Source organism: Gasterosteus aculeatus, chromosome 14 (genome assembly GCF_964276395.1).
Source record: "Gasterosteus aculeatus chromosome 14, fGasAcu3.hap1.1, whole genome shotgun sequence".
Taxonomy (NCBI): domain Eukaryota; kingdom Metazoa; phylum Chordata; class Actinopteri; order Perciformes; family Gasterosteidae; genus Gasterosteus; species Gasterosteus aculeatus.
The window spans coordinates 3,854,350-3,874,440 of record NC_135702.1 but is presented as its reverse complement, the minus strand read 5'-3'; the positions used below and the strand labels follow the sequence as shown (position 1 = coordinate 3,874,440).

The window sequence follows — 20,091 nt, the reverse complement described above, 5'->3', positions numbered from 1 at the left end:
TATTATTGCACAGAATGCCCCAAACAAATGAGATCATGAACTCTATCGTGAGTTTTATACACTTTTCTCCTTGTAAGTCATTCCATGTTTGCAGTGAGAATAAGTAATCAGTTTCCTTAGTGTTGCATTGATCGTGGATGGTACCGTGTGACTTCATTTCGCAAGAGCCGTCCAAAGACAAGAAACATGCAGAGAAATTGTGAAATTTAGCAGTTTATTAGGCAGTTGTGTATACAAATGATTTCAACACTGTCCATTCAGATTTACACTGGTCAAACTGGGTCCCTTTACACAACAAACAAAAATAGAACAGTATTTCTTTGAAGCAGTCCAAACAGACTGACAGATCTGATCCGTCGACTAGGATTTCATCAACTGTTAAAAAGGTCACGGTTTTACACATTCATTTTTCCTACGAACCCCTTGAGAAGATTTGGAATCAAGACTTCAACCGCTCTATAAAATTAAAAATGGTTAGTTTGAGAATATCTTTTCATTCAAGACCATAGTGTGTTTCTTCACCATGATCAGTGTTTTTCATATACTCTGGTTTAAAACTGAGCTATCAAAGGTAACATTTTTACTGGATATTTCCATCCAGGATGACAAGAGAAACAAGTTGATCACAATTACTGTCCTAATTGGCAATTTTTGTTTACATCAGATTTCTGAAGCGTAAAATGTTTTTACCAGTGGGATAGTTTAGATTTTTAAAGCCGCAGAGCTAAACACAAGAAACCGTGAGCAACTCCTAACACTTCTTAAGGCAAATAAAGTCAACCTTTGTTTAGGTGACTGATATTACAATGGTAATGTCTTACGGTCCTAAAAACCTGGATCAATGGATTAAAGAAAGAAAAATGAGGATCATTCTTTAAAAAAACAGTTTACCGTTCAAGTTGGCAATCAAAAAGTGTTAGCAGTTACCGAGGTCCACGTGATTTGGGCCACAACAATCGGATGTTGATTTTAAGTTTTGCAAATCATGAATTTTCGGAATTTTTTGGTAATGAAAGCACTCAAAAGTAATCTGTGATTTTTAACAGCAATTGTGAATGAACACTGACAAAATTATTTGTGGACTTCAACACCTACAATTGCAAAAAGTGCCAATAATTAGCATCAGCACTGGATTCCATCTTTTACTGACATATAAACAGTACTCTTAATGATAAGGCAGCCAAACAACAGACAGCTTCAGACCTTAAGACTGGACAGGAAATTAAGGAAGATTCATCATTGCGATTAAAGATAGATATCTATATAGATATATATGTATATATATTCAAGACCTTTCGAGCTTGCAAGATGATGATATTGTCAGACATTTTTCTTTATCAAATATAAATCACCAACGCTTTTATGATGTGTTTTTTTTCTTCTACAATAACCACAAATCGACTCAGCATGACTCAACAATTAAAGCTCACAAGTTTGTTGCAGGTTGGTTTTTAAAAACCTTTTCCAAAGTCAACTTTTAAGGGGACTCGTGGGCAAACAAAATCATTTAAAAAACATCCAAAAATTAAAATATTCTGGATTAAGTCCCTCCGCCAATTGACATTTTTTCATGCACTGCATGTAATTGCTACTGTTGGTTTTTAATTTGAGCCCTGAGGCTTATACACTTTGTGGATTGGGATTCAGAAAGTGGATGTATAATAAAAGGGCATCTCATTCAGTGATTATACTCAAATCCTAATCCCCCAAAAATGTACAACCAAGAAAAGAAAAAATGAAACAATAAGTGAAAACCCATCTTGCCCTTTTTGTATGTGATACGGAAAAAGATATTTCTAGATTCTGACTGTCAAATTACCTGGTAAAAGCAGGCTAACTATTTGAAAACACAATTGACTATTAGAATAATTGTGATTGAGGGAACAAAGCTGCGAAATTGATTTAAAAACCAGTTAGTTAAAAAAAAAAAGGAAATATACCATCCAGCAATAGATTTTGATGCAAAAGAAACAAAAAAACAAATTCCATTTCCAATAGAACCAACACTCCGTCCACTGATAAATATATTCATGTCTTTATGTATAAAAATGTAGGGGACAGAAGAGTCAAACATTTGTTTACAAGGACACAAATCATGAAAATTTTGTCTGACAACTCAAGTTAACTCAAAAAGAAATGCAAACATACGGTACCAGTCCTACGATTGGACACACTTTCCTGTCGAATTGAATGACAAACTGCGTCCAAACTTTTGACTGGTCCTGTACATCTGATGAAGCATTCGCTCGTCCCTGACACAAGCAAAGGGGTCATTGCAGCTTTTCAGATTCCAATGAATGTGATCGGCATGGCAACCCTTGTCATAGCCTGTGCAGAACCCTGATAGATCGGCACCACTTCTTTCCCCACAGAGACACACACACACAGAACAAAAAAAACAAGAGCAGCAGGAAACAAAAGAATCTTGTGCAAAAGTGCCGCCTGCACCCTATACAACTGCCACCCAAACACCCAACCCTCATCACGTGGCCGCCTCCTTTGCAGGCAAAAACTTGATCTTGTTCTCTGTACTGAGAGCAGTGCTCACTGGCTACAGTACAGACAAATTCAGTGTAATCACTTGCGCGTGTATGTATACGTTGATGCAGACATTTACCATTGAATTGATCAGGGAATTGTAGAACCCCCCCTCCCCTCTAAATGTTGTTCTGTCCTAGCCATTGAGTAGCCAATCTTTCCGAATAACCCTTTACAGTCCTCGTCAGCTCAGTATACATCCCGTCCCCTTAGGGCACACTAACCTGGGTCAGTGCCATGGAACGGTGGCTTCATCCTCAGCTGGGATGAATTGAGCCATGAAACAGTTGCATGCTTATTGCTATAAAGACACTCGGAGAGGAAAAAAGGCTAACGATTGTTTTGCGAGCTATCGTGCAAGTAATTTAATAAGATTCGCACACATCTCAAAGAACTCAATGGTGTGGCTTCCTGGTCGAGGCACAGTCGGGGTGTCCGCCCCTCCCGTTGATTCGATGGATGAGGTCAGCGATGAAGCTAGGGAGCCTTCTGCGGCCTTGGTGGGGAGCACAGTGCTAGACGCAGCTTGAGCATCTGGCCCATCTACATCGTTCTTAATAGTGGTGCGGTAGTTGCCCACGGACCCGGATCGGAGAGGGGTGGCAGTTCCAGATTTTGTCTCCAACATATCATCTAAAGAAATAAAGGACATTGGTTTGATACACACAAAAAGAAAAAAGACCTTGAAAATGAGATTATATTCCCAGTAGAAAGTGTATATGCAGTTCTTGTAAAGTAGTAAAAGGAAGTCCCTCAATAAAAGACCTTGAAAGTTACTTTAAAATTCAGCCTTCCATTCCTGAAAACCATCTGTTACGACTGCAGCGAATGCTGTGGCTGACTTGGCAGCAGCGAGAAGTCAAAATCTGGTCTCATGCCCTTTGCACAGCATGCCTTGGCTACGTTAATTCGGCCCATAACAACACGCTTATCTCACATTTGCCTTTGAGGTACCGCTGTGCAACAACAAAGCCTAAGCCCTTAACCCCGAGTCAATCATTTATGAAGGCTGCACCGCCGCAGGGAACTACAGGATAGAGATCAGGTGAACAACACAGAGATACAGGCGGCTCAGTGGCAGAATGTCCCGTGCATGTTGACGGGGTACAAACTCACCGTCTATGCTACGGAAGTCGAGGAGGTAGGTTCTGCTGTCCACTTGGTAGAGCTGGAGGCTCATCTTGGTCTGCATCCCAGTCACGGGATTCTTCCTCCTCACGCGCAGATAATAAGGATTCACAACCTGGAAGAGTTACGAAGGGGTGAGGAAACAACAACTTAACAATACACCCTCTTTCCAAATTGTTAATAACAGTTCAGTTATTTAATCTCAACATTAGTGCTTAAATGTGTTTAAGAGCATCCCGATTCTTATTCTCTGCTGGTGGAGTTCGTCCCTCACCTTCCACTCATAATCCAGCTGTTTCATGGCCCGGCACACCTCCGACATGATATCGTTGGGTCTACTCTGACTCCTGATGCCCAGGTGCCACTTGGCCCTCCTGACACCCTGGTGCTTGGACTTCTGGGGGTTCAACTCGTCCAGCGTGTGGCGGGGCCTGGGCGGCGTCTCCGCCAGGAGGAAGGGGACGCGCTCGGGGTGCACCTTGACGATGCCGGACACCGATGCGCCGGACGCGGTCAGGTGCTGGTCGTCCAGGAAAGAGTCGGGGGGGCTGGAGGCCAGGTAGAAATCCTTGGCTTCGTTCATGATGCGGCGATTGTCAATGATGAGATGGTAGGCGACGGCCAACGGATCTTGGTGGTTGCGACTATATATGCAGGTCAGGACCTCCTCCTCTGTGCACTCAAACTTGTCACACACCTCCTTCAGGGCCTCGTCGTCGATCATGTTGTTGCTGTAGGAGGGGTCCTCCGGGAACAAGTACTTCGGTAAGCCCTGCTTGAACCACTCATCCTCTCTGCAGGAGGACACGTTACTTTATTAGTCAAGCAAAACACAGACCATGAATGAATCCCAATGAGTCTACAGAAGACTAGATGGTTAAAAGCCGCAGTTTGACGTGGTAATTAATCACCGGATCTCCTTGATGGTGGCTCTCTTCATGGGGTCCACCTGCAGCATGTGTTTAAGGAGGCTGATCACCGAAGGATTCAGATACTGCGGAGTGAAAAAGATTCCGTCGCAGATCTTCTTAAAGAGGGTCGGCACGTGGTCGTCATCGAAGGGAAGTGTCCCACACAACAAGGCATAGAGGATGACTCCACTGCTCCAGATATCGACCTCTGGACCAGCATACAGCCTGGGGATGGGTAGAAAAGATGAAGCCACACCTCACTACGTCTGATTCCCTTAGTGAGAGAATTCTTAAGCTCTTTGTCGACGTCCAACGATGGGAAGCATTACCTTCCTGAGATGACCTCGGGAGCAGCATAGTTTGGAGAACCACAGCTTGTACGCAGGAACTCTCCATCCGACATCATGTTTGATAATCCTGCACAAAATGTTACAATGTGGTAATAAGGTAATAAAGATTTTATTGGTGCATCCCTACACATGATACACAACCAAAACTACAGGAGGCACGCTTGTAAAAACATTGCTCCACAGTCCCATTAATAGTCAAAAACTCTGCATGGATATTTCATCTAGAAAGCTCTGTACTTTTGTTTCCATCATTTTAAGAATGTCCCCTGTGAAGGGTTTACGACTCGACACGCTTACCGAAGTCTGCAATCTTGGCATTCATGTGTGCATCGAGCAGCACATTTTCAGGCTTGAGGTCTCGGTGCACCACCATGTGCCTGTGGCAGTAGTCTACTGCCGAAATAATCTGCTGGAACAGCCGACGACTCTCCTTTTCATCCAACTGTCAAAGCAGAAATCATCCATGAGGTGTGATCTTCTGTGTGACTCGCTCTCTGCAAATTAGCACCTCAGCTGACTAAGCAGCGCTTGGTGTGGTGTTCAGTTTTCTTTTCAAAACACCGTTTTTTGGTTCGCAGGTTCCTGTATCAGCACCAAAGAATGCACTCATGTGTTCTGCTCCCCTCACTGAAAACAGAACATGCTAGAACTGATACAGACATCATTATAACAGACTTTAAGAGTATCGTGGTGTATTACCTTTCCATTTTTGCAGATATAGTCAAAAAGCTCGCCTCCCGAGACGTACTCCATCACCATAAAGATATCAGTGGGGGTGCTAATAACCTGATACCTGCGGACATTGACACAGTTCACACGTTGAAATCATCTGGATCATCAATAATTAGCAGATATGACACTGCACAAATAGACAGTTTGGAGTTATTATTGTATCACTTGTAAGAATTAAATAAAAAGGAAAGCATCCCATTAAATCTCGTGGATTTTGTATCCAACTGTAATTTTGTAAAACCGCAGCCTGTTTTGGTTAATTTCCAGTAAAATGGTACGAGTATGACTAGATCATAATATCTTGGTATTTTATGCCTTGCTGTTTGAAAAATAACCCGACTAGTAAAAAGGCACCCTGTGACATACTTCACGAACCCGAGATGGTGCACTGAAACGCACCACATGCTGGCCAGATTAAATAAACTACAGGTGTGAAAGCAGCCTTTGTTAGTGAGCCTAGTTTCCAAACTAGAGACTTGTTCCAAGCGAGAAAAACATCATTTGTTTATATTTGCATGCATGTCAAATAGGAATACAACAACATAAAACCGCAAATCTGTGGCTTGAGGAGACACCCAAACACTCAAAAGGCATTTAAGAATGCTCCACATCGGAGCATTAATAGTTGGATTCAGGGACGTAAGCCTTCGTCTTTGTTTTCGCCTGTCCTCAGTCCGTGGCTTGGAGCACTTATGAATCTACACTGGCACCGATAATACAAATATTTACACTACACTGGCTATGTGGTGACGCTTGCACACGAGACCCATTTTGTTCAGTGATTACCATCTTCAACAACAAGCAGCAGAGGAACAGCACAACTGAAATGTTTGTGAGTCACATATTGTAGCCCCCTAGAATCTGAAGTGTTAAAATACAGGAACAAGAAGAAAAAAAAAAAAGGAGCAAAGTTGTGACAAAGTCTAAAAAGGTAAAAGCATAACAGTTGTGACAGCTTTGTTCTTGCGGACTAAACACAAAGTAAAAATGACCAAACGTTTCAGCAGAAGAGGCCGATGCGGACTAACCGCTCTGCTCATCCGTCCCGATTGCTACAACATCCTGCAAAACAACTGAAGGTGCATCGTGTTGTAATGCTTCACTAGACGAGCAACGCTGTGCCCTTCTGTCAAGGATGGCTTATCTCTCCCCCAAGCACACACAAAAAAAGTTTACATTCTTGTGCATGCATGACATGGAGCTGTTATTTTGTGCAATTAGCCACTCCTCCTGGCTTTGATGACCATGTAACTGTGGCCCTGGGCCCTTCCTGCTCGCTGTGAACATTCAGAGTTATCTCTTCATTTGTCGAAATATGTATATTTTTAGATCAGACACTGTCGCAGCACCATTAGAGCATTTCTGCAGGTCCAAATTGAGCGTTTACTTCAGGCTTTCACCTTCAGTTCAGACATGTGAAGATAAACAATGACTCATTCGAGACAATGCGGTCATGTATGCTTGTCCAATACCACATGCAGATGTTGTCAGCAGCGCTATTAACTATTTAAAAAAAGGAGAGAAAGTTGCTTTGGCAAATGAACATATTTGGATAGGACGTAACGCTTGTACCCTGCTGCTCTATGTTAGAAATACAGAAAGTACTGTGAATAAATAATGAACACACTTTTTAGCGAGTACTAAACTGAAGGAGAAGCAATCACTTAGCAAGGCACGATGGAAGACGGTGATATTGCACTTTTTCCATTTTAGAACAGAAGGGATGATCAGAGTGAGCTAGCTAGCGACAAAGGAGGAGACTGGCTCAGACAGATTTCCCCACATGGGTGTATTCTGAAACGCACTATTATAGCCTGTAAATAGCTTAGTGGGTGGCATTAATGAGGCGGCAGGGGGGATTATGGAGCAGCGAGCAGGGTGCAATCTAGGACTTACAGTTTAATTATGTGAGGATGCCTGAAAAGCTTGAGGTTCTGGATCTCCCTGCGGATCTTCCCCACCACGTCCAAACTGCGGATCTTCTGTCTGTTCAAGATCTTCACGGCCACTTGGTGCTTGGTCAGCTCATGTTGGCCAACTGCAGGACAGAAAGAAATAAATGGTCATCAAGGCAAATCTCAAACCAGGGTTTATGCTGCCGTTCTAAAGCCTGGAATCACCTGTTGAGTCTGGTCCCAAAAGGAATAAGAAGTAAATTATTAAAGCGTATGTTTTGCTGAAGTCTTCAGTGTTACTTTTCACAGGAGATCGGTATATTCCATTTAGGGTTTTTCTTTTACTGGAGAAAAGCATTAGTAACTCAAGAACATGAACCACTGAAGTGTTTCAACTGGGCTTTAAATGTTTGGGTAGCAGTTTTTCTCTGAGTCTCGGACTAAAAAATCTTTACCTCAGTGCATCGCACAGCATTTTGTTCTCCATTAACAGCACAAGAACTCTTCATACTAAATAACACCTAGCCTCCCTGTAAACAATTAACAAACACGTCATTTTCTGACCTTATTTAGCTCTATAACAAGAACATCACGAACCATTAACACATTTTAAAGACAAACTAAGCAGTTTAGACAATACCTTGCGAAAACCCATAAAAGGTTTTAATCTCATCCCAAACATGACGCCCATTAGTGTAAATAAAGAAAACCAACTGTACGGGTGGCTGAAAGGGGGGGGGGGGGAGACTTGGGAAATAGCTGCTATTGATTTACCGGTTGCTGGTTGTCTAGTGAACTATGAACAGAGACTATCATCACAGCAAAGATTTTTTACAAAAGCAACAAAAACGTGCAGAGGAACCGGGAACTCTGCGTAGAGAGCATGTTGTTGTTCAGAGCGCTTTTTTTGGGAGGGTGCCAAATGGATTTACTTTATTTGGGTACGTTCGGGCTCGAGCCGCGTTTAATAACGCACTGCGCGGTAAAACAGAGAGAGAGAGAGAGAGACGCCTGCAGGCAAAGGCACAGCTCCGATGGAAATACGAGGGAATACACAGGAACGTTTTCCATACGATCCATACGTGTTGATACTACTGCCATTCCGACCGCCTCGACAAAACTGGGCGTCGATTCGGACGGGTTCGCGCCCGCGCCCCCCTCTGCTCCTTTCCCCACACACCTCCAATAACGGTCTCCTCGATGGAACGGAAAACTGCACCCACAAGAAGCACCGGGCTGAAGCACAGCTGTAGACGGGGGAGCCTGAGCTCCGGTCAAGACGGGGTTTACTTCCCGGTGTCGGTCTTGACAAGCGACTTGTGGCTTTTCGGGCTAACTTAGTTAGCTCAAAACGCAACAGTCAAAACGGGCGGTGGATGTGGCGAAACGGAAGTTCACGTCAAATAACTTTAGCATTGCGTGGCGGTCGTCGGTATCTTTCCAAAAACACGTCCGGCCCGTCAGAAACAAGTTGCGCTAACTGGCAGGACGTGGGGACAAGTGTGCTAGCTGCCTAACTGACGTTGCGACAACTTTAGCCTACATAGCATGCTAACTTAGCAGCTTTAGCTTGAAGCTCCCATTAGCCACCATATTTCAGTTGGCAGGATGCGCAGACGTCAAGACGGTCGGACGTACCTTTAACCTTTCCAAACGTTCCCACGCCGAGTGTATCTCCGAGAATGTAATGTCCAATCTTAACTCTTCCTTCATTTTTCTGTTTTTCCGTCGCCATCTTCCCGCAGTGGCCTTGCTGCGGGGTTAGCTAGCTGCGAGCAGAGATGGACCGAACTCCGCTGTGTGCGTCCCTACTCAAGCCACTCCGCTCCGCACGGCAAGGGGGAGGAGCTTACGCACGGAGTTGGGGGAGGAGCCCCGGCTCCTGCGCGATTCATTGGGAGCGTAGGCGACGTAGAATGTTGCGTTCAAGGTTTCCAGTAAACTCCCATATTAGGGTGTGATTTTCAACGTTACGTGAAATAAACTTGTTTGTGCATGGAACACACACACACACACACGCACACACACACACACACACACACACACACACACACACACACACACACACACACACACACGCATAAGTAGATTTATAGGGCTATTGTGAAATCGAGGTCAGAGTGCATAGAAAGGCAATGTTAATGCACACATGCGCAGATTAATAAGAAAGGAAAGGTCAGACGAAACGGTTGCCTGGTGAGATTTGTGAAACAGAATCTCAGAAACATGCATCAAAATGTAACATTAATTATTTACAGAAATAGCAAAAGCTCACTATGGATCGACTCAGCCGTAGACAAACATTTTTATGTGTTGTTCTGACTGATATACACGGCCTTCGTCTCAGCCAGAAGATATAAAATGAGATAATAGCTAAAATAGGTAGTTACAGGCCTAGACAGGTCCCGTCCAACATTTAATTTAATAATAATGTAACAGTATTACGTGTAACTCGTGTTTCTGTCTCCACCTGGCTACTATTTATCTGTTCTAGTTATTACATTCATTAAATCAAAATTAAAAACTGAAACCAAATAACTTCTCACTGCTGTTTTTGTTCAGTGTTAGTTGGGCTTGATTTTCAGACATTGCTGTGTAGTCTCATCGATGCCTCTTTGAGGCCACTTATACTGTATTTCATGACCTGGAAGGCTGAGAATGAGACGCGTTGAGAATAACAATGAGTTTGTCAGGATGTGAATAAATGCTTAGTGACAGTGATGCATGAGTAAACACCATCAGAGCATCCAGAAGCACAGTGAAGCACTAATCAGTATTGCCCTTGAAAGTATATCCCAAATCATTTAAAATATCTTATTTTTCTTTTTCAAACAAACGCAAAGGCTAAATAAATACAGGTTTCCCTCTCTCAGTGATTATCAAAAGAATGGCCTAGTAAATAGTTACCGTGACTCCTCAGAGAAGTCTGCTAGGAATGTGTGTGTGCTGGGATCTCTATTTAGGTTTTGAGATTTTTTAAAATGCAGATTAGATTAAACGCTTTTTTCATTCTGTGCACCCATTATTTTATGTCACAATATACCCCATAAACATCAATGTGGTAAATCGCATGCAGCCAATTGTGGTTAGCATTCCTGTTTTTTATCTTTCAGGGGAGGATTTGAGAAGTGAGAAGTGAAGGCCACCAAGTATCTAAATGTGTTTCAGAGCACTAATCAGAAACCTACAGACCCAATCACCCAAAGTTTGCTCAGTGGCGACACCTTGTGGTAGTTTGTCAGTCTCACAGGTTTATTTATTCGTTATACATTTAGGTTAAAGAAGAAGGTCCAAGTCAAATGTGGCGTTTCAGTTCATCAGAATCCGAAACATTTATTTGCCAGGTATGTTGGACATACAAGGAAATTGTCACGGCGGGTGGAGCATACATGGAACAAATAATGTACAAATAAATTAACAATAGAATATTAAAGGCTATAAAATAAGGTAAACAATACAAAATAAAAAAAAATGAAGTGCACAAGCAAACACAGGCAATACTATTGAAAGTGTCCAAAGGTGTTCATGTGGGTAATCCTTCAAGACATTGTGGCAAATTATACAGAAAAAAGACACAACCACTTCACTAACACTTCATAACAAAAATGAGTACAATGAGAGAAGCCAAATCAACAAACTATATTTTATATATATATATATATATATATATATATATATATATATATACACACACACACATTTGAGACAATACAAATCTATCATGTGACGGTGGCATCACCAATCAGGTGGAATCAGCTTGTAGTGTTATCACCTGTAATACAGTGCGATATCTTAATACTTAACCATTTGCTTGGATGCATATAAATACTGTATGCGTGTACTTTTATGTTGAGTATTGATAACGATCGTAATGGAGCAGGCTTTAATCATGATCAGTGTATCACCAACCAAACATCTCACTCGTGTCTTCCATAGGTCGACCAGCAGGGGGCAGTAAATCTTCGAGAGAGGACCGGTCCTTACATCACTGCAGGAATTCCTTAATTCAACGTCAGTTCACACCATTAATCACCATCGATACAGAATGATCCACGTCTACAATACTTGACTCGTCAAATCAAGGTCAATTAAAACAATTGAGTATGTGACAAGAATGAATTTTGTGTGTCCTGAAGCAGACAAAACTGCTCCTAAAGAAACCCGTTTGTGGCCATGAAACAACTTTCAACTTACATTTGAGATGCTACAACGCAAAAGAAACACATCAAAAGTTGACAGTCATCATCACTAGCATTTTTCTTTTCAATAGAACCAAACAGTCCAACCATAATTTATTCCACTAAGCCTGTATACACTGTTATGTTACACGGCAGCAGTGAGAATGAGATTTACTCAACTGGGATGATCACAGCGATTAAATTGATCAGCACCGACAGCCAAACACGCGTTGTGATCTTTTACGACAAATCGATTCCTCAACAAAAACTCCCCGGACTTGATTGACAGCCAATGTTTGACCGTAGAGTCAAAGCCATTATAAATGAGGAGGGGCAACAAATACTAATGTTATTACATTAAAACTACAACAGTCTACCTTTAAAAACCTTCACGTATTTAAAAAAAAAATAAGAGTTTGAAAGAGATTAGAGCAATGAATAATTCAGAACTGATCAGGCCAGTGTAAGAATAATTTTAATTCCTTTGGTGTCTGCAAACAATGTGCATCTCAACAACATTAAAAGATGTAATACACCCATCAGACTGAAGACAAGTAATAGTTTAAAAATACGTTATGTGGATTAAAAACACTACAAGTAGCAAATTCACAGTAAGTAGCGTGAGTTACAGCAACACTGAGGCACAAATAACAGAATTCACAGGACAATGAACGCGGTTCAACAAAAGGGGGGGGGGGGGGGGGGGGGGGGGAGAGAGAAATGACAAAAAATGATAAACACGTGTATGAAATAAGGTAATCTAACAAAAATATTGCTTAAATAATGTTAACAAAAAAAGGAAAAGAAAAGACCACCTCACTCACTCAAAATGCCGTGGAAACACTATACCAATAGAATCCAAACTACATCACCAAATAACATCATTTCCATCCATTTCTTCCTGGGATTAGTAAACTAAGAGGACTGCTGGAACTGAACACGTATGTGCACTCCCTCCTCGCTCGAGCGGTGGGTTTAAGCTCCACAGCATCTGCATGTCGAGGCACTTGGAAAGAATATGATTGTACTGTGTGAAGTTTATTATGTACATTTGTTACACGTGTGCGCGGCTGTAAATCACACTCCCTCCAGCACGAGCGTGTGCTTAACCTCGCAGATCCACAAAACGGTCGACATGGTCACTGACAAGAGGAACGTTGACAACGCGTCGCGCTACAGTCGTCTACAAAAATATGATGAGATCGCCGAGTGACCGCGGCTACCGAGGTACTGATTCCAGATCAGCGTTCCAGCCCCACGACCCAAAAAAAGGAAACCCGGTCGGTCATCTGTTCAGATTACGAGACAACTGGGGACAGTGCAAAAAAATGTGGTGCCGCTTTTTCTTCCCCGAAAGCGTTCTTCTCTCACTGCGTTGTGGTAAAACACGGGAGGAAAAGCACACTTCTGCAGCCTGGAGTCTTCCCTTAAAAGCATCCATGAAATAACCGGTACAAGTACAACTGCTAATGCTACATCTCAATTAAAAAAAAAGGGAAAAAAAAGGATGAATGTTAATATTCCCAATCAGTCGCTTAGTGGGACTTTCAAATGACACAACAGCTTGCGCACACCACACACACACACACACACACACACACACACACGACGACACAACATCCTCGAACAACTGGTCCCACACGTACACAACACGCATGTTGAGCGAACGAGTCGACTTCGCGCCGCCGGTCCCTCCGCGGCAGGTGTCCGTCCGTTAAGGCAGGCTGGAGATGTCCCGCTTCGGGGGGGGCCCGTCTGGTTTGCAGGTGGCGCCATTGGCTTTGTCCTCAAAGACCAAAACTCTGCGTGTGGAGAGAGAAATTAAATAATGTGCATTTAATCGGCTGGATTGCTGGGGAAAAAACATCAGCATTATTTCTCCTTTTTTGGTCCTTAATTAAGCAGAAAAAGAGATTTCCCGAAGCCCTTTTTTACGCTGTTGCACTTTGATTAATTCATTGTCAATGAGAAATTAGAACTTCAGCTTGAAAAGATTAAAATTGACGATTATGAAATAAAAAAGGGCCGATGCAGGGACACGGAGACGTAGTTTTGACCTTGAGCGAGCCATAAAGAAAGTGAGAGGAAACCACTAAAAGGGAAGTGAGGGGAATAGTGGTTCGGACTGGACACCGCAGAGTGAGCTATTCGCAGCACAGAACGCCCGCCTTTAACTTCCTTTTTTTTGGATAACTGCAAAGCTCCACTAAGCTCATAAGGAGCAATGATCCCGACAACGAAAAAGCGCCACTCGGCGCCTCGAGATCACACCTCATCAGTCGCCTACTGAGGATTCAATCCCCAGCGCAACAGTCAGAAGGTCCCGTTTCTGTAAATAGATTATTCGCGTCGGGTTCGTGTTGTCTCTTATCAGGATTGTTAACAGATGAGCTACACGCTGCCTTACTGCCGTCACTGCGTACATGCATATTAAATCCTTTATGTTTGTTAAAGAGTTTAACAAACCACTAGTACAAAATATTAAACGTAAGGTTCATCGGGAGTTTAAAAACCGTGTGTCCGTGTGTGACCTCATCCAAAGAAATTCCCAGACTGGGCTCCACTTGCAGCGTGTGACCTTTAGGAATTTTCCTCCGTTACAAAATCAATTGTTGTGGTGCCAAAGGCGTTGAATAACACTGTTCCAGAGCTCATTGTACCCTCAAGGACCCCCCCCCACCCCTCTCCTCCCGACAAAAACAGCAGAACACAAGGGAGGCGTTGTGGACCTTTGCAGTCATCAGATTGGGGAGTAGAAGTAGAAACAGTAAGGTGCTCTATGGAGGTAGCCTACACCATGTGACACACACACACACACACACACACACACACACACACACACACACACACACACACACACACACACACACACACACACACACACACACACACACACACACACACACACACACACACACACACACACACACACACACACACACACACACACACACACACACACACACACACACACACACACACACACGGTATTTATAAATAGCCGATTATGGAGATACACTTTTGGGGCAAAAGGAGGAAAAGTTGTGCATTTCCTCTGCTCTGCGGTTTGAGGACTAGTCTGCTGAAAAGGTTCCAGCCAGTCGAGTCCTGCAGAGCCGACATGCGGTGTGACCTGCAGGCTCACACGGCTTCACTGACGGGCTCCGAGGCAGCAGCACGCGAGTCACCTTGTCCCCCAGGGACCAAAAATAAAACCCATTTCGAAAGGAGAAGATCTATTGTAAAAGAATTTTCACTGGTCGGGTGTTTCTAACGGTCCCGCGTGACCCGTCTGCGGTTAATCAGCCTATAATCAGTTACCTAAGCACATGAGCCCAGCTCAGGATAAGGATGGGCCGACCATGGATAGGCTTACGTAAAAGGGGGTTTGTCGCCATGGAGATAACGACTAATGCAGCACGTGGGTGGAGACGTCAGCGTTAGACGTGACGGAACCTCCTTTTCTGAAGGACGAGACAGAAGGCCGACGCAGCAAACACACACACACACACACACACGCGCAAACGCACACACACACACACACACAGGGTTACTCACAGTTTGAGCACGGCCGAGCGCTTGCCCAGCATCATCTTCACAAAGTCCCTGTAGTCGATCGTGTTGCTGCTGCCGCCTCCGGTCACCTCCACGATCATCTTTTTCAACTCCAAGTGGGTCTTGGGAACCCCCAGCTTCTCCATCATGCGCTTCAGACCCATCATATCTGAGAGACGGGGCGGAGGACAATCAGGGTGCTAGAAGACTTTTTTTTAAATCATCGCTGATGACGTTTATCATCATCATCATGGGAAATGTGGGCGCTGGAGTGTTTGCAGCTTCACGGACTAAAAAGTCAAGATATTTCTGGCACCAAAACGAACGCCGCGCTCGCACAAAGTGTTCGTTGTCGCCGCCGACGGCGCGTCTGTCAACTCACCGATCTCTCCTTGGTCGTTCAGGTCAAACTCCGAGTATTTATCTGCAGGACAGAGACACACACAAAGGGGGTGGCGTTAGTAACGGGCGCACACGCGCAGCATCTCAGGGGGGACGGAGAAAACAACCCGCCGCCCGGGTGAGCCGCCTGCAGGCAGCCGAGCTGACCAAATGGGGGACAGGACAGCTGACGGGAGAGACAGGCGCGTCCCGCTTGTCTTGAGCGTCTCGGGGGAGACGGCAGCCGAATGGGGCGTTGGAAGTCCGAGGCGGGTTCAAGCGAGAGGAAGTTCAAGCTTCAAGCTCAACAGAACGGTGGCAAACAAAATCTGTTCTTGCATCGTGACTCCACACGCGTCCACTGCTTCGTCACGTCAAGTTCCAGCTGCACAAAAAGCTTAGAGTGATTTTTGAGCGCACTCTGCCATGTTCTTATCCTGCATCAGTGTGTGTGTGTGCGCACTATGACAAAGTGGAGGGATTTCTGACTGAACTCGGCGGGGAGGATTAATAAAAACAGCCCTCGTGTGTAAAAGCTCATTGTTAAAAACGCAACACAAGTGGCTGCACGCTCTGAAAAACAAAACAACAATGGCTGACATTTTACCACTTCTCCAAGTTTCACTGTCACATTCTGTCCGACACTGGAAGCTCTGTGTGTGTGTGTGTGTGTGTGTGTGTGTGTGTGTGTGTGTGTGTGTGTGCGCGCGTGGGGAGAGAGAGAGGGCACTCTGTTAACCGTGTGAACCCAAGGGGAACAGGACAATGCAGACCCTGTTAGTCAACTCTGAGAGGGGCCTCCGCACAACCACACACACACACACACACACACACACACACACACACACACACACACACCAGTTCTTGAGGGGGCAACTTTCCGCCTGTTGATCGTCTGCAGCCACAGAAAATGGCTCCGTCGAACAGAAGCGTGTTCAGTCCTTCCGACCCGCATTCCTTCAGCGGCTGGGACCAAAAGTATTGTCATTTGATGCCGTGAAGTTTGATCATATTGTCTTATTATTTGATGCAGCTGTCTTCAGAGGGGGGGGGGGTTCTCCTCTTCCAACTGTTTTTATTTGGCTGCGTTTGTCATGTGTAACACAAACTCTAAACCAGCGCTCTATCCCAACGCTAACTTTTAAAGCATTTAGTAATACAAATTTTGAACTTCTTAAAACTAATGAAATACTTGGATCATTTAAAATAAGTCAAGTGTTCAATACATGCATACATTTGAGGGATGAAATCGGGCATCGATGAGATTTGGGTTGGCGGATGGATCCCCCATGGATCCCCCAAACTTTGGGTCCCCCAGTTTAGATACTGACCTCTGGGTCACCATGGAAACCAAAGGAGAACGGTGGAAAGGAGAATAAGCAGCAATGCGCTCAGCCTCCGGCTGCCGGCTCCCCTTTCTGTTTGTATATTAATGCTCCATTTCCTGCAGCATGCAGGGATTGGAAGTAGGACACCGGAGCAGGTTTCTCATGCGCTCTGCGCCGAGGGACAGCCTCACGTTGCCCCGTCTGGAGAGTCAAGAGGACAGAATGCTCTACATGCAGCCACAGCTGGCTCCCTGCAAGTCGGGCTCCCGGTCGCAGTGATCTTGCTCTCTTCCCGGGGAGTTTTACCCAGCGGAGTTCTGAACATTGAAACAACAAGCGTTTGCATTCCTGCAGAGCCCTCCGAGGACCCGGCCTCGCTATCTCTTTGGAATATCTCGGCAGCTCTTTCCCACGTGGAGAGACAGAAAACACTGCATGTGTGTGTGTGTGTGTGCGCAGACCGCTAACAAAGAGATATGGAGGCAGAGACAAAAGCCAGATAAGAGGAACACACCCTCACAGGGACGACCCGACACCGAAACTACCGAGGGAAGGGCTGCAGTCGCTTACTTTTGAGCCCCTCCAGTTTTTGGGGCAGGTCCTCTTCATCCCTGTATTTCTGGTCTTCCAGGTATTCCTGAAGAAGGAGGAAGAGGGGGGGGGGGGGTGAACACACTGAATGTAATTGTGGAAAAAACCCCAATTTGGACTGAAACTCCTTAAAAGATCAGAACGCAAAATTAGAGCACAAAGCACATCGATCGGATCGAAGGAAAAAAACTAAACGTGTCTGTGTTCATTAAGTGGAACACCCCCCAAGGGTGCAAGATGAGAGCCTGAAGGGAGCTTTTCTAATGAAATTATGATGACGCAATCTGTCGTGTGGGAGACAGCTCTTGGGGGGGGGGGGGGGGGGGCAACACAAAGAGACAGGTTGTCCTATGCGTCGACCTCTGCCGAGCTGGAAACGAAAGGTCGAGGAGGATGAACGACACATCTGGATGTTTATCAGCGACGCCTGACTCAGCCACTGACCCCCCCCCCCCCCCCCCACACACACACACACAGAGGAATGTCCTCTCACAGTGTATCCTTAGTGTGTTATCACAAAGAATGCAGAGGTCAAACACAGAGTGTCTCCTCCGACCGAAGCTCCGGCTGTATTTTATATTTTAGGTCCAGCAGGTGTCTTAGACACAGCTTAGACACAGAGACGGTCTTAAATATGTATATGTATTAAATATCAAACTAAATAGTAAAGTACAACTGGTATTTTTTCAAAGGTGGGGTTTAACAGACGTAACGTGATGGGCGAGGAGAGCTGGTGAGTAAAAAAGGGGGGAAACAGAGATTATACGTTAATCTGAGGAGCGAACGTTACTTCAGAGCAGACAAAGAGCTCATCCGAACGCACGGGCCCTCAACGCAACATTACGTGTGTAACGTCTTTACCAGGGGGTGGGGGGGGCAGCAGCGACCAGTTCGACCGGGTCAGGGGGAGAATCCTCGTGTGACAGCATGCGGCCGTTCAACAAGTGCCGCACGAACGCAGGGGGCGCAAAAAAAAAATCAATAAAATGCATAAACTCCGTTACACGCGTGATGCGTTCAAGGGGTGCATTATTCACCGGGACGGATACACACACACGCCCCGCCACTGCAGCGTTGCCCGCACAATTAAAAGAACAAGTCAAGTGTGCGTGCGTGCGTGCGTGTGTGTGCGCGCGACCGTTCAATTCGAATTCCCCCGAGGTGCCGTGAGACACGCCGACGAGGAGAACATTCGTACCTTGTTTATTTCTTCCAATTTGGACCTTTGCTGCTCCTTTAACAGTCCGAAGGCTTTCCCCCCTGCAGAACGGAGCAGAACATCACGTTTTTAGAGCAGCGAGGCGGTTCACACACCGATGTAGGTTTAGCTTGGACAGGAGGGGGGGAGGAGGTGGGAGGATGGGGGGCGGCCTGCTGATGCTCTACCGTCTGTCTAGCTCGCTGCACATGAGAGAGATAAACAAGGAGACAAAGCATTTGTTTCTCACCTTGTACATTTGAAGGCATCCCGGAGTTTATCTGCGCGTTACGAGTCCTGAGAATGAATTAAATCTCCGAGGCAGAAGACCACCGCAACTGTCCGCCGGGGCGATACTAGTCCGAGAGGGACGAGGCTCAGCGGGTCAATAAGTACCGTCAAGCCGGACGCAGCCAGAGGGGGGAGCATCCGGTGAATCCTTTCAAAATAAACCGTCGACTCACTGTTACACAAATCCGGTTTAAATATACAATCCAATTTGGGTTGAAGAAGTATGAGGGAACTGTGGAAGGAAGGTCAACTGGTATAGAGAAGTAAATTAACAGTTTGAGATTTTTATGAAGTAAATATTGCAGTAATTCATTTCAAACATATACGAATATTTACTGTTTATATGTATACATAGAAAACACATATATAAAATATGTTAGCAGTTACATTTAATTTGGATTTGAGGCCTCTTTGAATAAAACTAAATGGTTTTTTTAAGATTAAGAGTGTTCAAGCTCTTATTTTGAAAGCGAAAGTATCAAGCTTCCGGTGTGAGTATGGGTCGTATTTTGTTATTGGTTCATTGTGGATGATCCTCTGGGAGAACAATTGGGTCGCCTGTAACTCGCGTCTACCACCTCGTGGAGGAGGAGAGAACCGCGCGTGTTGGCGGCGTCATTCTGACAACGGCCCAATCAAAACCCACGAGACAATTTAAACCCTTTTATGAACGCTTTCCGTAAAAATCCGCATTCGCCGCAGGCTTTGCACAAGGGAATTACCCACAATTCCCAGCAGTGTGACGACAGACACGGAGTTACCTGTGGAAGCGTGGAGACGGACAAAGGTAAACAAAGAGGACGACACACGACATTTACTCAGAAACAGAAAGGATTAAAGATGCAACATAAAACACAGGATCAGGTTTGGAAGCAGAGATTATAACACACCGATTTAACTCCAGCTGTTCTGACAAAATAAGTAAAATAGTTCATTTGAAATACCTCACATCTTTAATAGTAATAGTATATTAATACTTTTACGTTATCATAATTACGAGCTAACTTTCTGTATT

The 20,091-nt window shown here is 44.6% G+C and overlaps 2 protein-coding genes across 3 annotated transcripts; both read right to left on the bottom strand.

Moving 5' to 3' along the window:
* Positions 1–197: 197 nt before the first annotated feature.
* On the bottom strand, positions 198–9,492 carry prkaa1 (protein kinase, AMP-activated, alpha 1 catalytic subunit). The gene is made up of 9 exons (XM_040197019.2): positions 9,193–9,492; positions 7,556–7,697; positions 5,627–5,720; positions 5,225–5,369; positions 4,907–4,994; positions 4,578–4,802; positions 3,941–4,460; positions 3,655–3,781; positions 198–3,171 (listed from the first exon to the last, which is right to left on the bottom strand). The coding sequence occupies exons 1-9, from the start codon at positions 9,287–9,289 to the stop codon at positions 2,888–2,890; spliced, it is 1,722 nt and encodes a 573-aa protein (XP_040052953.1). The 5' UTR covers positions 9,290–9,492; the 3' UTR covers positions 198–2,887.
* Positions 9,493–12,191: 2,699 nt separating this feature from the next.
* Positions 12,192–19,233, bottom strand: aif1l (allograft inflammatory factor 1-like). Of its 2 annotated transcripts, XM_040198069.2 has the most exons (6): positions 19,036–19,233; positions 18,786–18,847; positions 17,567–17,633; positions 15,670–15,711; positions 15,291–15,456; positions 12,192–13,534 (listed from the first exon to the last, which is right to left on the bottom strand). In XM_040198069.2, exons 1-6 carry the CDS (start codon positions 19,052–19,054, stop codon positions 13,447–13,449), a joined length of 444 nt encoding a protein of 147 aa, XP_040054003.1. In that variant the 5' UTR covers positions 19,055–19,233; the 3' UTR covers positions 12,192–13,446. The 2 variants fall into 2 exon arrangements, with proteins under 2 accessions (XP_040054003.1, XP_040054004.1); XM_040198070.2 differs by lacking the exon at positions 18,786–18,847 and having other exon boundaries at positions 19,036–19,177.
* Positions 19,234–20,091: the final 858 nt, after the last annotated feature.

What these genes read in the sequence shown, in the direction of transcription:
- aif1l (XM_040198069.2), bottom strand. An exon ending in AAAACTGGAGGGGCTCAAAA is followed by an intron (nt 15,712 to 17,566) that starts GTAAGCGACTGC and finishes TCTGTCCTGCAG; the next exon opens with ATAAATACTCGGAGTTTGAC. An exon ending in CGCTCGGCCGTGCTCAAACT is followed by an intron (nt 13,535 to 15,290) that starts GTGAGTAACCCT and finishes CTCCACACGCAG; the next exon opens with AGTTTTGGTCTTTGAGGACA.
- prkaa1 (XM_040197019.2), bottom strand. Translation starts at nt 9,289, where the DNA reads ATGGCGACGGAAAAACAGAAAAATGAAGGAAGAGTTAAGATTGGACAT. An exon ending in ATATCTGCAAAAATGGAAAG is followed by an intron (nt 5,370 to 5,626) that starts GTAATACACCAC and finishes CTGCTTTGACAG; the next exon opens with TTGGATGAAAAGGAGAGTCG. An exon ending in CCCGAGGTCATCTCAGGAAG is followed by an intron (nt 4,803 to 4,906) that starts GTAATGCTTCCC and finishes ACCCATCCCCAG; the next exon opens with GCTGTATGCTGGTCCAGAGG.